Source organism: Cimex lectularius, unplaced genomic scaffold (assembly GCF_000648675.2).
Source record: "Cimex lectularius strain Harlan isolate CLEC.00 unplaced genomic scaffold, Clec_2.1 scaffold112, whole genome shotgun sequence".
Classification (NCBI taxonomy): Eukaryota; Metazoa; Arthropoda; class Insecta; order Hemiptera; family Cimicidae; genus Cimex; species Cimex lectularius.
The window spans coordinates 1526017-1541183 of record NW_019392699.1 but is presented as its reverse complement, the minus strand read 5'-3'; the positions used below and the strand labels follow the sequence as shown (position 1 = coordinate 1541183).

The 15167-nt window shown below is 33.2% G+C and overlaps 2 protein-coding genes across 3 annotated transcripts; one reads left to right on the top strand and one right to left on the bottom strand.

The window, feature by feature from the left end:
• Nucleotides 1-2320: 2320 nt before the first annotated feature.
• On the top strand, nucleotides 2321-3307 carry LOC106664521. Its single transcript, XM_014390314.2, has one exon. It carries the CDS (start codon nucleotides 2528-2530, stop codon nucleotides 3209-3211), a length of 684 nt encoding a protein of 227 aa, XP_014245800.1. The 5' UTR covers nucleotides 2321-2527; the 3' UTR covers nucleotides 3212-3307.
• A 1650-nt stretch (nucleotides 3308-4957) lies between these two features.
• On the bottom strand, nucleotides 4958-13141 carry LOC106664520 (cyclin-dependent kinase 4-like). 2 transcript variants are annotated; one of them, XM_014390313.2, is made up of 8 exons: nucleotides 12894-13141; nucleotides 9050-9168; nucleotides 8503-8807; nucleotides 8276-8443; nucleotides 8047-8216; nucleotides 7851-7986; nucleotides 6359-6542; nucleotides 4958-5299 (listed from the first exon to the last, which is right to left on the bottom strand). In XM_014390313.2, the coding sequence occupies exons 2-7, from the start codon at nucleotides 9150-9152 to the stop codon at nucleotides 6408-6410; spliced, it is 1017 nt and encodes a 338-aa protein (XP_014245799.1). In that variant the 5' UTR covers nucleotides 9153-9168; nucleotides 12894-13141; the 3' UTR covers nucleotides 4958-5299; nucleotides 6359-6407. The 2 variants fall into 2 exon arrangements, with proteins under 2 accessions (XP_014245799.1, XP_014245798.1); XM_014390312.2 differs by lacking the exon at nucleotides 4958-5299 and having other exon boundaries at nucleotides 6323-6542.
• Nucleotides 13142-15167: the final 2026 nt, after the last annotated feature.

Below are 15167 nucleotides of genomic sequence, written 5' to 3'. Positions count from 1 at the left end.
TGACAAAACTTCAACACATACAGAAAAATAACAATTATTCAAGACAAAATCACCTCCAACGGCATAAAAAGCAGGACTAAAATAATAAGTAACACTGACATAAGAAATAAACAAAAACGAACTAAAAATATCATTTTTAAAAAACTAACCAGGCAATAAAGTATACATGGCAAATACAATCAGCAAAATAACAAAGGAAACACCACAAAAAACAGATATTAAATGGGCCACACGATAAAGGAAAAAACACAAACCAACAAATTAGTTATTAAAAAAGTACTGAAGACCATAAACGCACTCAGAAAACAACCGAGATAAAACATTGACACAAACTTCATTCACAAGACTTAAAATAAGATAAATTCACAAAAGATACAAGGTCATTTACTGACAATGATGGAAAATCAAACTATGCGGCTAATATCATAGAAAAATCATTATGAACCCTTGACAATACAGACAAAAAAAAACAATTACAGTTTTTATTATTTTTATCATGTCATTCTTAATTATACATATACTAAATTACAGGCGGGATTCGAAGCCGAAGGTTGTGACACAAATTTTTCATTTCGAAAAAATCCTGTATAATTAATTTAGTGTATGTATAATTACACTACGTGCAAAAAAGATGAAAAATGTACGTCCTTGAAAACTTGGGAATATACAAACATTTAACACTAACAGATCATAAGCACACAACAATGTTATAAAAGACTCAACAGAATTACACAAAATACATCAAAGATGGGGAGGGATGATTATATTTATCTATTTTAAAGGTACAAACAGTGTTTTAAACCCCCTTTTAGAAATGATTTTAGTTCTATAAACAGTATAATAATAATAAGCTTTCTTAAATTTATTGGAATTTGTAATGAGAATTAGGCCTTTTCCCAAATTATACCTTTCAATGTTTGCCTGCTAGTATTTGAATGAGAGTTCTGTGTGCAAGATATTTTAGAAATTTTTGGGGCTGCCGGAGGGGAAAAATGAAATAAAAGAAAATACCAATTGCGGGGGTAATAATATAGAATGCCCAAAATCGCAAGTTAAATAAGGAAAGATAGCTCCCGCTAAAAAATATAAAAATAAATAAAATAGAGGATAAAGAAAAAGAAGTGTTATTGTGCTTTTGTTTTTTTATTATTGTTACGTATCATTAGTTTATTTATACTATTTGAATGGAAGAATAAAAGGATAACAATAAGCCTATACTCATTATGAGTCTGTCGCTAGACTGACACCATTATTATTATTATTGTTTACTCATAAATTGCATTTTTCCAATCACATACGTTTTGTAATTTACCCAGGCCCTGATGATGACATGAATAAAGATTAGAATGTCGGAAAAAAAAATGGGTTCAAATCTCACTCTCATACTAACTTTTTCATCACAACTAAGGCCTTACATAAAAAGAATAATTAATTGAATTGTTATTATTGGCAAAACAAGCCTATGGGAAATGTTTAAATGATGGAACAAAAATTCGAAATTCTATTTAAAGAACAGGAATTAAGTTTTTTTTGCGTACATTCGGGTTTCGAAATTAAGTATTTTAAAAGGATAAATTAAAGCTTTGGATGGCAATAGGATAGACAAGTTTATGGGTGAATGTTTGGAGTCAGAGCTTTATAGCTCTCAGAAGGGATTTTGCTAATTTAAGAATGAGAGGGAGAGAGTGAGAGAGAGAGTGAGAGAGAGAGAGAGAGAGAGAGAGAGAGAGAGAGAGAGAGAGAGAGAGAAGAAAGAAAAAGAAGTGTTATTGTTTTTTTATTATTGTTAAATATCATTAGTTTATTTATAGTATTTGAATGGAAGAATAAAAGGATAATGATGAGCCTACACTCCTGCTGAGACTGTTGCTGGTCTGATTTTCCATTATTATTATTGGCCAAACAAGCCTATAAGAAATGTTTAAATAATGGAACAAAAATTCGAAATTCTATTTAAAGAACAGGAATTTTTTTTTGCGTGCATTTGGGTTTCCAAATTAAGCATTTTAAAAGGATAAATTAAAGCTTTGGATGGCAATAGGATGGACTAGTTTATAGTTTATGAGTGAATTAGGAGTCAATAGCTCAGAGCTTTATAGCACTCAGCACTCAGAAGGGAATGTTAGGGCGTTAAATGACCTCAGCCGTTAAGACGCCCTAAAAAGTTAATATTAATAAAACAAGAATAAATTTTTAAGTTACGTCCAAAAGGTTGAACCTTAAATAAAATCCTAATGTTATTGTTAGAACGAATGACAGTTATACCAGCTTTTACTAATAGTTTCAAATTACTATATAAATATATCCGTCCAAAATTTAACTTTTTAAGGTGTTAGCATTTTTTGACTTTTAGGTTTTTTTCCCCCCTTCCAGTAGATAAACTTATCTCTTAACTGGCACAGTGATAAGCCTGAAAATTTTCAAAATTGTAACCTATTGGTTGTAACCTGAAATAATTACGTCATGATCGTTTATCAATAAGTTATGCTCTTAGTTTCTTAGTTGAAAAATTTGTTAAGATTTGAGAATGGGGAGGGATTCGGAGGAGATGAGCAGAGTAAACTGGTTCGACAGGACGGCGGCCCTCCTGGAACAGAACATCGTCGGAGTGAAGATCGGCATCTACTCGGTGGCCGCCCTCGGCCTCGGGATCGCGTTGAGGAGCGTCCGTCCTTTCGCCAAGTTCACCCGATCTTCTCAGATCCCGTCCCATTTTTTCGAGAAGCGCATCAAGCTCCACGGACGCGTGATCGGTGTGGAAGCAGTTGCTGAAAAGAACCCGTTGTTGCTGGTCGACCACCACCCAATCCTGGGCGCGCGTCTCAGGTCGGAGGCCGGCCTCCCTGTGAGCCTCGAGGGCGTCGACGTCTCCGGAAACGGTTTCGCCTGGCTCCAGGCCGTCGTCAAAGGCGAGAAGGTCGAGTTCGTCCTGTTGAAACCCCTCTCCGAAAGCGTTAGCTGCATTGTCTATCACAGGAGAGATGATGTCGCCACCCAGCTCGTCACACTGGGTTTCGCCTCTGTAGCACCCTACGACCTATCGCTGGACAAATGCAAGACTTACAGAAAGTTCTACCAGCGGTTGCTCAAAGAGGAAACCAAGGCGGAGAGGAAAAGAGTTGGCATGTGGCAAGACAGCAAGAAGATGTTCAATAATATCTATAATTATTTTTTACAGACAACTAAAAGGGTCAAAATGAATCTTCCGTGACGCTCGAAGTATTTGTTTAAATATTTGAGACTTTACAAAATTGCATTGTGCCTCTAAAAGTAGACTGTAATAAAATATTGTTTTTCTATTTTTTCATTAATGACCTTCGTTATGAGTAAACAGCGTGTCAAATTGGCAGTGACAAACATTCTGTTAAAACCTGTAGCGGTTTCTCTGACAGAAATCAACTGCCTTAGTAAAAGTCACTTTATTACAAAATTGAGTGTTGAAATACTTTTTATTTTAAAAAGAAAACACAAATTACATTTTGAGTGGTGCACAAATTATGATTGCATGTCTAATGCCATCTACAAGTTTGCCATTAAAAAAAAAAAAAAAATCGCTAGGAGAAAATATTTAAACCAATTAATTGGACACCAACCAACTCCCCATCTCAATCTACAACATTTAGGGATGGTTAGAGAGAAAAAAAAATCTACAACCGATCGAATTTTCCCTCTTTTTGCAATATTTTCAAATTTGTGTCAGAGGGGATCGAAGTCACGATAGCTCAAGTACTCAAAGCAGTGGCGTATTGAGCTAAAGGTTGTGGATTCGAAAACCGCACATGATATTCATCTCAATCAAAAACCTTAGGTAAAAAGAATAATTGGGATTGTTAAAATGGTCAATTATGGCCGCTAAACAAATAAGGGTTAAAAGTAAGGAAAACAATAACAACAGAAAATCATTAAAAAAGTAAACAAAAATATCTTTCTTGCTTCGGTCGCTTGTAAAGTTTTCTGAAGTACAAGAGCGTTTGCAGGTTTCATTGTAATATTGTTGAATCTCAAAGCCGAATTTATTGCACGTGTGTCGTCCAGCTTCACATGTAAAAGAGACATATGTCATACTATTCATCGATTTAATTTTGTCTATTTGCAGTTGAATAAATCCTTATACTGTGTAAGCACAGAATTGTAGGGTTTCAAGTTTTTCCCTGGGAATTGGTTTTCAAAAACCTATGGTATAGCTGTGTATATATGTATGGACAATAGGTAATAGTAATAAATCATGAAACTTCGAGATCCAATGCAATACACAGTTGACACGTGTAACTTATTTTGTTGGACACACCGTGTTACGCCCACCATCATGGGACCGTCTCATGAGCAAATACATAGTATATTTTCTTATGTTCCTCGACTCTATCGACTTTAACTTAATGTGTCACATAGTGATACATAAGGGAGTGAAATCCTAATAATAATAATTGGAACTTTTGTTTTTACTTATTTTTTTAATTTTTTTTTAAAAGTAGCAATACCTTAATAATTGTAATAAATCGTGGAACTTTGAGATTAACTTTAAGAAAAGTCTGATGTCTTATGCACACTTAATTTTAGGTACAAGTACAACAGGCATAAAAGGTTGCTCAACATATTTTTCTATTCACTATTTTTCGTGGTCCGCTTGACCAATTAATAACACTCAATTAATTAAGGTGTTTTTTTTTAAAGTTGAGATAAAAAAGTCAGTGTCACGAGCGGGATTCGAACCCACGACCTTCGGCTTGATAAGCCATTACTCTACCACTTGAGCTAATCGTGTAATCGGATTGGATTGAAAAATGGGAAAAAGGAGGGAAAATTCAAAAGGTGGGGTTGAGATGGGAAGTTAGTGCCCGAGGGGATCGAAGTCACGATAGCTCAAGTGGTAGAGTAGCGGCGTATCAAGCTGAAGGTCATGGGTTCGAATCCCGCTCGTGACACTGACTTTTTTATCTCAACTTAAAAAAAAACTTAATTAATTGAATATTTTTCAATTTATTTTTTTTTAATAGAACAAAAACTAACAGTAATAACATTATCATGGACATGGGCTTTCTTATGGGTCTGCTTACAGAAAAAGGTAGTTAATGATCTTTAAGCAATCTTAATTTTAAAATTTAATAATTATACAATTTTTTCACAGCTTTAATTTGTGTTGTAACACATTCAATGCAGGCTGGAATTGTAAATTTCACCCTCCCTGGCAGATTTTTTTATTCATTTTGTCCTGCCTGAAGTCAGTCGACTTACCGATTGGAATACTTGGCTTCCCTGAAGGTCTGCCTCGTTGAACATGTTAAAGGAATCCAAGCTATAACTATTTATTATAAATGAGTTAAAACTACTAATTATTGCAAATCTACAAGAAATCCGTCTACTAATAGAAAAATAAAATTTAATATCTCGCTGCCTGATTATCAGACTTGAATGAAACTTAGTACTGATTTTAAATTTAATAAAAATTTTTATTCGTATTTGGGGAATCCCCAGGATTAAAATTTTCTAGTTTTTTTTATTTATTCACATGGGTGAAAAAATCCAAATCAAATGAAAATAGGTAAAACAAAGTGAAATACATTTACAGTTCATATAGAAGTGTATTTTATAATATAAACTAGTACATATCTAAAATTTAATTTGTCTTTGGAGCATTGTACGGTTGATGCGAACATATCAGGTATATAATTGTACTAAAATCAATCTAATTTTAAACTGGTATTCACTTCTTCAGAAATTTGCAAAATTTGGCAGTTTGAAATAAGAACTATGTTCAACATAAAAGCTAGACAGGTGGTACATAAATAAATTTAAAATAAAAAAATGACAACAATAAATCTATTACTTTTTATGAGTCATTATTTAAAAAAAAGAATACAACTTAACTTTAATAATAAGCGTAAAGTACAAAAATTGAAAAAAAAAAAAAAAAAAAATGTTCCAAAATGGTCTTGAAACAGGTACGGGTAGTATAAGAAAAATAAAAATAATCACTGAATCACGGTATCAAGTTAAGGGTTAAAAAAAAAAAAAAAACATTTGAAAACCCTAATTTATCAACTTTGGTGCCAAAAATTAATTTAATTAATAAGAATAAAAATTTAACAAAGGTGAATTTCATTGCCATAAATTTGTTATAAACTAGGTAATAATTTTGATTTCACGTCAATTCAAAATTGGCGCTAAACTCTAAACATTGATTTTACAGACTTACCAATAAAACGGGAAAACGATTTAAAATTAATCTCTCAAACGAAACCTAACTAAAGTACTAACAATTGCTACAATAATGGTGTTTTATTTTAATTTGCAATTAAAACTAATTTATAATAAGTTTTGAAAAATATATTTAAATATCCTAACAATAAAACCACTTTACCTGTTTTCAACTCAGTTGAAAAACATTCGTAGAGGTAAACTGCCAACTCTCAATTTTCAAGATTCGTCTGTGAAGCAACATGAGCTACCATCTCGGAAGGCGAGGGCTCATTTTCTGTGAAGTAATCGTGCCTAATAGCATCGGCTGCACAAATCCTATCCTGTGGATTGAATTTCAACATTTTCTGCAAAACAATGATGTTTTATTAAAAACTGATTAATAAAAATGAAATCACTTCAACTGATGACAACATGGATACAAATGAGAAAATAATTAAAATTACTTTTAAAATTTTAACCCTTTGCAGACAAGTGACGGCAAATAGCTGCTTGTTTATTTACAGTTTGTAATGCGGTTCTCTAACGTCTTAACAATAAGATAAACATAGGTATTGCAGACTAAACAGTATTATGTTTGTTTCGAAAGAGAATTGGAGAACTTTAGCAATGAGGTATTATCTTCTTGTAAATTCACGATGATGTTTTATTTATTTATTTTTTCATCTGTTTCTAAATAAATAAAATTTACATCAGCCTGGAGAGTAACAAAAGGCCCCCTGACGCTAGTGAGCCATAAAAACAACGAGAGGGCTCTTGCGTGTTAAGATCATGACCTGCAGATGGCCCCCGAACAAGGAATAGTCTTTACCAGATTAAGAATTGGTCATACGTGGTTGACACATGGGCACTTGCTCATGGGCCAACTCCCACACAGAAAGGTCCTGCCCCATATGCAGAGACAGTGCTCGATGTGTCCCACATAATTGAAGCATGTCATGCCTTGGCTCCTTATAGGGTGCGAGTGAGCATGCTGCCAGATTTAAAAGGGCTTCCCAGCACAATAGCGAGTTTCAGGGTCCCCTGTACTTTGGTAAGGGTAATTTGGATTTTTATCGCGTACAGCCATCAAAATGTGTTTTGTGGATCTTGTATAATTGATATGGATTTTGCATAAGTGAGTGTATTAATTAGTGTGAATGTGGAGAGGCTGATAGTGAATAGGATTTCCATCGCCCCTTGAGCTGTGTGTGTGACCTGGGTTGAAGGAGGAATATTTATAAAAGTACCCCATCAACCCCAATTAGATTAATTTGTTACTGTGTGCAGGTCGATGGAGGACTATTGAGTACTAAACAGAATGAGTGTAATGTACTTAGATGTGAATGTATTTATTTGTGTGAATGCATATTGAAGGTATGTTGTTATATTTCACAAATGCACGGGGGGGGGGCTGAATGACCTAGTTGTCAGAAGGCCCTGTAATACAAATAAAATAAATAAAATCAAAGGCAGAAGAAAGGAAATTAAATAATAGTGTGCTATTTGTTCAGCTAGAATGGACTCGCAAACAGGACAACTGTGAAACATGCTCCAAGTCATATATATAAACTAAAAAATATATCCAGTCTTTCCTCTCCATTCTAGAGGTATGAAATGATGAAGAGTCAGTTTAGCCTAGGCATTGAGAACAAAAAGAGAGCGTAAGTTATTACCTCTAATAAATCCTTTCCTTTACTGCAAATATTAGGAATAACAGTTTGCATATCAACTGCAGGTTGGACAATAAAAGAACTTAATGATATAGAAACGTCTTCGGGCCAGGCTTCTTCTCTTGGGGTGCCGATTATACTGTAAAATAATCATTTTGTTACATAGCTGCGTTTAAATTTGATACAATGCATTTCAAACCTGAAAATTTTTGCAAGCTGGTCACCTTCAGAAGTACCATCGAATAATGGACTCCATGGGCTTCCTTTAATCATTTCTGCCATGATGCAACCAACAGACCATATGTCAACGGGTGTAGCATAAGGACAGCCCAAAAGCACTTCAGGGCTCCTGTACCACAGGGTTACCACCTTAAAAAAAGCACAATTATTAACGTATTTGTAGAGTTCATAGCTAAAAGAATACCCACAACTGAAGTCAACCTCATGTCAAAGTCATACGTCTTGGCAAGGCCGAAATCTGCTAGTTTTACCTGATCATTATTTGTAATAAGAAGATTTTGTGGCTTGAGATCTCTATGCAAAATTCGATGGCTGTGCAAGAAATCGATTCCACATAAAATTTGGCGCATGAGATTCTATTAAAAAATTTATTTAAAAAAAAAAGTACTATTAGATTTTAATAGTAACTCAATACCTTCACTTTACAAGAGGGCAGTCCAGGAGGAGGGCATCGCTGCATATAAGTGGACAAGTCTTGTTCAACGTGTTCAAATATAAGATAGAGGACGAGCTGTTTTTCCATCCGCTTGCCGTGACATATGTCCAAAAGTCTTATAATGTTAGGGTGCTCGTACTGATCGAGATGCTTCAAAGTTGCGATTTCTCTCAGCGTTGACAATGGCAAACCTTCATCTAAAAGTGGCACCTTAATCTTTTTCATGGCAACCACCGAATTGGGATCTCCTCTCCTTCTTGCCTTGTATACAGTACCATAAGCACCTTTGATAAAGTAACAATTATACAATTTAAAACGAGAATGTTTTTAACATAGACTTTACATAATTGTACTCACTACTTTAACATCCACATAATATTGTTGCAATTAGTGAAAAATAAAGTAACGTTAACTAAAGGTTTTTAATTGTTTTAATGTACCATAATTTAGTTTTCTCAAATATTTGTATTCTCTCATAAATGTGCAAAGAAAATTAAAATTATAAACTAATTAAGTGAAATTATACCATTTCCAATAACATTAAGTTCCACATAGTGGTCTGGAGCAGTGGTGACGTGCAACATGCCAAAATCAAATCCGCTGAGAAAAGGGCCAGGCATAGTTTTCATCGCAGAGTCGTAGAACCTGGAATGTAAGGAGCAATTCATTAACTGATGAAGTGGAATATAAATATCTTCGGTTGAATGGACAAACATAAAAACAGATTGAGCTCTTGAATATTGACATTCAGACTTTTTTTTTTTTTTTTTTTTTTTTTTTTTTTTTTTTTTTTTGGCGTTATGAACTATGCATATTAGCCATGTGACAAATTCGAATATGTGTGTTCAAATTTGGGGGGTTATTGGGAAAAAAGGGCCAGGGGCAACGGTGGGAATCGAACCCACGACCGCGGCGTGAGAGTCTCTCATGCTAACCACTCGGCTACCGCGGTCCCCCGACATTCAGACTTTCATCCTATAATTAATTTTTGTTTAAATTAAAATTTCCAATTATTGTAGATATGAAGTTTGTGTATTGGCTTGATTAAGGGTAAATTTTTGAGTGTAACTTATTATTTAATTTAAATGTACTATTAAAGCAAGTGGCATAACTTATTAATTGAACTATTTAATTATTTAAATTAATTATACATTTTATCTAAAGCCTTGGTTGAGAAAAAGTTAGTGTCACAATTTATGTAGTTATCTAAGTTGTGATAGCTCAAATGGTTACCTAGAGCAGCAGCATATTGAGCCAAAGTGGGTTCGAATCCTGCTCGTCAGCTAACTTTTTCATCTCAACCAAGACTTTAGATAAAAAGTATAATTAATTTAAATTATTATTTATTATTTATAATTTAATTATAACTGCACACCCTGGGCTAGGTAAAATCTGAATGTGAAATTTAAGCAATATTAAAACAAAACTACTAATATATATAAAAATATATAAAATATGTAAATATGATATATAACAAATATCTACCAAAATATGAAAAGAGATAATTTTTTCCTCGTTTGGAGTCATAGGAATTTTTTCTTTAATACTTAAATTTTCAGCTATTTTGCTGATCTCTGCTAATAGATTTACTGGAAGATTTTCCTTCTTTTCAGAATTTAAGAATTCTTCTCAGAGGTAGTGTATTAAGATCTTCAAACTCAAGTATGGTTTTCCCAGGTACATATAGACTTTTCGTTATCATGGCGGGGGAGTTGCATAGAATATGTTCTGATGTAAACACTAGACATAAACAAATTTGGTCATCTGCTGATAATTCCATTTTTTTAAGATGAGATTTTACTGGATCATGTCCTGTAAATATACCAGAAAGAGGTTTTAATCACTTTCTGTTCAATAGGATTTCCTCTTTCTCCCATAGGGTTGTTTTTGGGAGTAGTCTTTTTTTCTTGCCTCGTGCCTGGCTTACATTCCCAGTATTTGTTGTGTTCTTTGTTACAGAAAACATTGGAGGATTTTTTTAATGTTTACTCCACAAAATGGATTTGGGCCTGTGTTGTTCCGAGGCTTTCATTTTAGCTATTATTTCAGCTGCCTTGCTGCCTGAAATTTCACCATGATCTGAAACACTTTAGCTAGGCTACTTGAAAATCCAAGTATTTTAGGGCTTTTAGGCATTTTCAGACAAATTTTGAGTTGATGCTGTAGGCCTGGAGAGCCTTCAGAGCTGTCTAATTATCTGACAGTCATAGTTCCTTTATTAAGTTCAATTGACTTAATCCTTCTATCATTTATAATAGACAATGGGCACAAAACAAGCCAAAAATAGTAATTTAATTAAACAATCCACATAGGTTAAGAAGAAAATAACAAAATATTATCCAAATTACTTTACTCTACTTTTAAGCACTTATCGTACCTTCTGTAAAACAAGCCAAAAATAGCAATATAATTAAACAATCCACATATATTAAAGAAGAAAAAAATTCCAAAATTTAATATTATTGAAGTATGGATGTTTTTGGATCATGGGTATAGTCAAATAACCGAAACTTTGCTCTACCACCAACCTTCAAACATTTCATGCCTTCTATGTAAACAAATAAATAAATAAAACAGTAATAATTACAACTAATTTATCCTATTGCCATCCAAAGCATTAATTTATCCTTTTAAAATTCTTAATTTGGAAGGCCAAATGTATGCAAAAATCCCATTTTAATTACATATAAAATTTATTCGTTTTTTAATTAGAATTATAATAATAAATTATAATAAGTAATATAATAAATTAGTCCAGATAAGTTAAATAAGAAATTCCTGTCAGAGAAGAAGGGTCATCCACTTTACAATAATTTTTACATATTATCAATTAAAATTCCAGGGGCTGTGTCGGGATTTGAACCCAGAACTACTATCAAGACAAATACTAGTCAGACAAAGAATGTTAAATAAGAAATAAATGCTAAAAATTCATATTATCTAAATTACATGTGTTTTTTTGGTTCAGGGGTGTAGACGTAGTCAGGGTGTATATTATTCTGTGCCCTTTAATTAGTTTTCCTCGTTCTGTGCTTATAGCACACCAGTGAGTCTTAGTTCAAGAAATGTGGGTTAGTAGGCCCAGTTTCAGTAGATGAATCTCTTCTACAGTTTCATGGTATGAATTTCATGGTTCCTCCTGCAAGTGTAGTTCCCATAGTTTGTTAGTAGGTGTGTTGGTGTTTCTGTTGCTTCTGCGCAGAATCTGCACATGTTGAGATGGGTCTTCTTCAAATGTCTATTTAATTTACAGTGTCCTGTTAAGAATCCTGTTAGGATTTGCTGTTTTTTTCTTCCTTCCTTTAATGCATTCTGTTGCCTCTTTCCTTCTAAAGTTAGTTAGGAAGTTGTTGGTGTCCAATTCGCGAGTTCCCTTATTTTCTATTTATTGATCTGTCTAGTGATGTGTCCTGGGACCCAGCATAGGATGACTGTGTTTTACATACCTAATTTGTTTAGCTTAGTTTTACCGCACCACCTTTGAACTAATGTTTGAACTTAGCGCTTTGGTGGCTGCTTGGCTATCTAACATGATAGCTATATTCTTGTTTTTACCCCTTCTTCAGAATGAATTGGGTATATCTCTCGATTGCATGGATTTCCACTTGGATGATACTGGTGTATTTTCCCATGGGTTCCCAGTATTTGGTTCAGGGGTGTGGTCAAATAACAGAAACTTTGCTCTACTGGCAACCTTCTTACCTGTTGGATTTCACGGACAAGGGGTTAAGCCACTTTACAATAACTTGTACATATTAATACCAATTAAAATTCCAAAGCGCCAAGATTAAAACGAAGTTCTAGTTGAATACTATATTAAATAAGAAATAAGAAGGAAATGCTAAAAATTAATATTACCTAAATTATAGACGTTTTCGATCAGGATATGTTCAAAAATCATTAGTTTAGCACTACTGCCAAGCTTTAATAATGTTTTTCGTTTTCACAACTTTAATTGACGAATTGATTTATAATGTTACAGTTTTTATTATTTCATAATGCAAAGCATTGAAGATAATAGATGCCCAAAGCTTTTTAGTGCACAACTTTGGACCAGTGCTGATCAAAACATTGGTAATGTACAGTTGGTCAATCATCACTCAGATGATTATTATATAGACTATTTAATTTAAATATTTTTGTATTATTAAAATTATTCATTTAAACATTGGCTTCGCTGATAATTTAAATGATGTTTTAAGCAGTTTTTAGTCGTAGAGTTAAACAAGCAGATGGTGCTGATATACCTGGGCTTTCCTGACTCGGTCCATGGACAAGGTGGCCAAATGACCCTGATCCTGTCTGCCAAATGACCCTGGTACTTTTTTTTTTAAATATAAAAATGACCTGCACAAAAGTGAAAAACGTACCGTTGTCGGAGAAAGCAAAAGCGACGACCACTTGTTGATCTCAGTCGAACGGTCTCTTTCTTTCTGATTTGTTTTGGCCCAATTTATAGATTGTTTACAAATCCATCTCTCCGACTGTATTCTCGCACTTTTGAGATTTTTTTTATAGTTTTGAAAAATCGGCAAAAGTTGTTAAAACGTTCTCGTCACAACGAAGAACGGCCGTGCTATAAATAAGAGTGGCGAGTTTTGTCCCCACCAAACTTCACTCTTCGCGGACAAAATGCATGAATGGAGCCCAGAATGTCCAACTTTGTCGTAACTAAGTAAATTTCCCAGCAGGTTTCTTCCTAATCTCACAAAATGCCAAGGTAAAAAAATAAAAAACGAGCTTTTTAATAATTTACAAGCATCATTTTTAATTGTAACAGGTCATTAATATATCTGGAAAGATACTAAACATCAATAAAGCTTGACGTAAAGAAAAAACTTAGTAATATAAATATAGCAAATATTTCACTCCCATTTTCAAATTTTTTTGGAATATATTAAAGCAGCAATTTATTAGCAATTAACTACCACTGAGCAAGTTGACAAACACATAGGAACAAGGTGTGTGGAAAAACTGATTTTTTGTACTAATAACAATTTCAATCTTATAATTATGTTCTTTTCAATTAATTAAGGTTTTGGTTGAGATAAAATTTATATAAAATTTATTTGGTCAAGTGGACCACGAAACCTAATAAAAAATCTTATAATTATGTATTTATAAAATGTTTAAAGTTTAGATTTTAGTCAAAAGTATTTAGAATTTAGCGTTATTTCTAATTATTCTGGAATTGTTTTATTGTTTTCACAGATGAGTGCAAAGGACATTTATATCAATGCTGTGGCTATAATAACAAATTAAAAAAAGTAAAGTTTTACTAAAGAAAAAAGTAATGAATTTGGCTTTTTCATTTATTTTTTCTTACAGACATGCTAGAACATTTTCACTTTACTTGTAAATAAAGGCAGAAATTTGATTTGTTATAAATTTTATTGAGATTTGAATGTTTTTGTTTTTTTTAATCGTTCTGCAATGTAAAGTCAGGCTCTTGATTTCCCACAAATATTGCTCAATGAAACATTTTTCAACTGGAATCGGAGTTCTATTCCCACTGCTTGGAAGGGAATCTAATATAAACTATGCTGCATTCAGCACAACTAAAATACATTAAACAAGAAATAAAAGTCACAATATAATATAATCCAAATTACAGTTGTTTATGGATCAGGGGTGTGGTCAAATAACAGAATCTTTGTTCTACCTTGAAGCACTTATCATGTCTTCTGTATTTTAACACGAAGCTATAGCAAAATTTAATAATATCCAAATGACGGATGTTTTTGTATGAGGGGTGTGGTCAAATAACAAAAACTTTGCCTTTGAACCTTAACTTTTAAGGATTTATGAGTTCCACAAAACAAGCCAAAATTGTAATTTGTATAATAAAGCAATCCAAATATGTTAAAAAAGAAGTAAAAGTCAAAATGTAATATAATCTAAATTACAGATGGTTCTGTATCAGAGGTGTGGTAAAATAACAGAAACTTTGCTCTACCTTTAAACACATGCTTGTATTGCTTGTATTCTGTATTTCAACAAGAAGGAAAATTTGATATTATTTGATATTATCCAAATTATGGATGATTTTGGATCAGTGGTGTGGTCAAACAACAGGAACTTTGCTCTACCACAAATATTTAAGCATTTATCATACCTTCTATATAACAAGCCAAAAATAGTAATATAATAAAACAATCCAGATATGTTAAATAAGTAATTCCTGTCATATAGGAGGGTTTAATGTCCACCTCTGATTTCGTGGACAAGGGGTCAAGCCATTTTAAAATACCTTTTACATATTATTGCCAATTAAAATACCATGGCCTGTGCTGTAAAGGTAAAACTTCAGAGTCCTGTTCCCATTGTTTAGAAGAGAATCTGGTATAAGAAATGCCACGTTCATCTGTATGGCTTGGTCAAGGAGCACTGACTAGGTAGGTGTTGTCTTTATTTATTAAAAAAATTTTTTACTGTCACCTCTCTCTATTTCAGCAGGGGGACTGGTCAGTGCATAGAGAGAGCCCTGCAGAACTCACAGCTTTTTAATTAATTATCATATGAAAAATGTATTGTAAAGTGGCTTGACCTCTCTCTGTGAAAACCAATGGGTTGTTGGACTTTAAGCCCTCCTGAATGCTCTACTTTACTTTTTACTAGATTTTCTACAGGAAGGTTAGTGACTA

What these genes read in the sequence shown, in the direction of transcription:
- LOC106664520 (XM_014390313.2), bottom strand. Translation starts at nt 9,152, where the DNA reads ATGAAAACTATGCCTGGCCCTTTTCTCAGCGGATTTGATTTTGGCATG. An exon ending in TGCCCTCTTGTAAAGTGAAG is followed by an intron (nt 8,444 to 8,502) that starts GTATTGAGTTAC and finishes ATTTTTTAATAG; the next exon opens with AATCTCATGCGCCAAATTTT. An exon ending in AAGGAAAGGATTTATTAGAG is followed by an intron (nt 6,543 to 7,850) that starts GTAATAACTTAC and finishes ATTGTTTTGCAG; the next exon opens with AAAATGTTGAAATTCAATCC.
- LOC106664521 (XM_014390314.2), top strand. Translation starts at nt 2,528, where the DNA reads ATGGGGAGGGATTCGGAGGAGATGAGCAGAGTAAACTGGTTCGACAGG.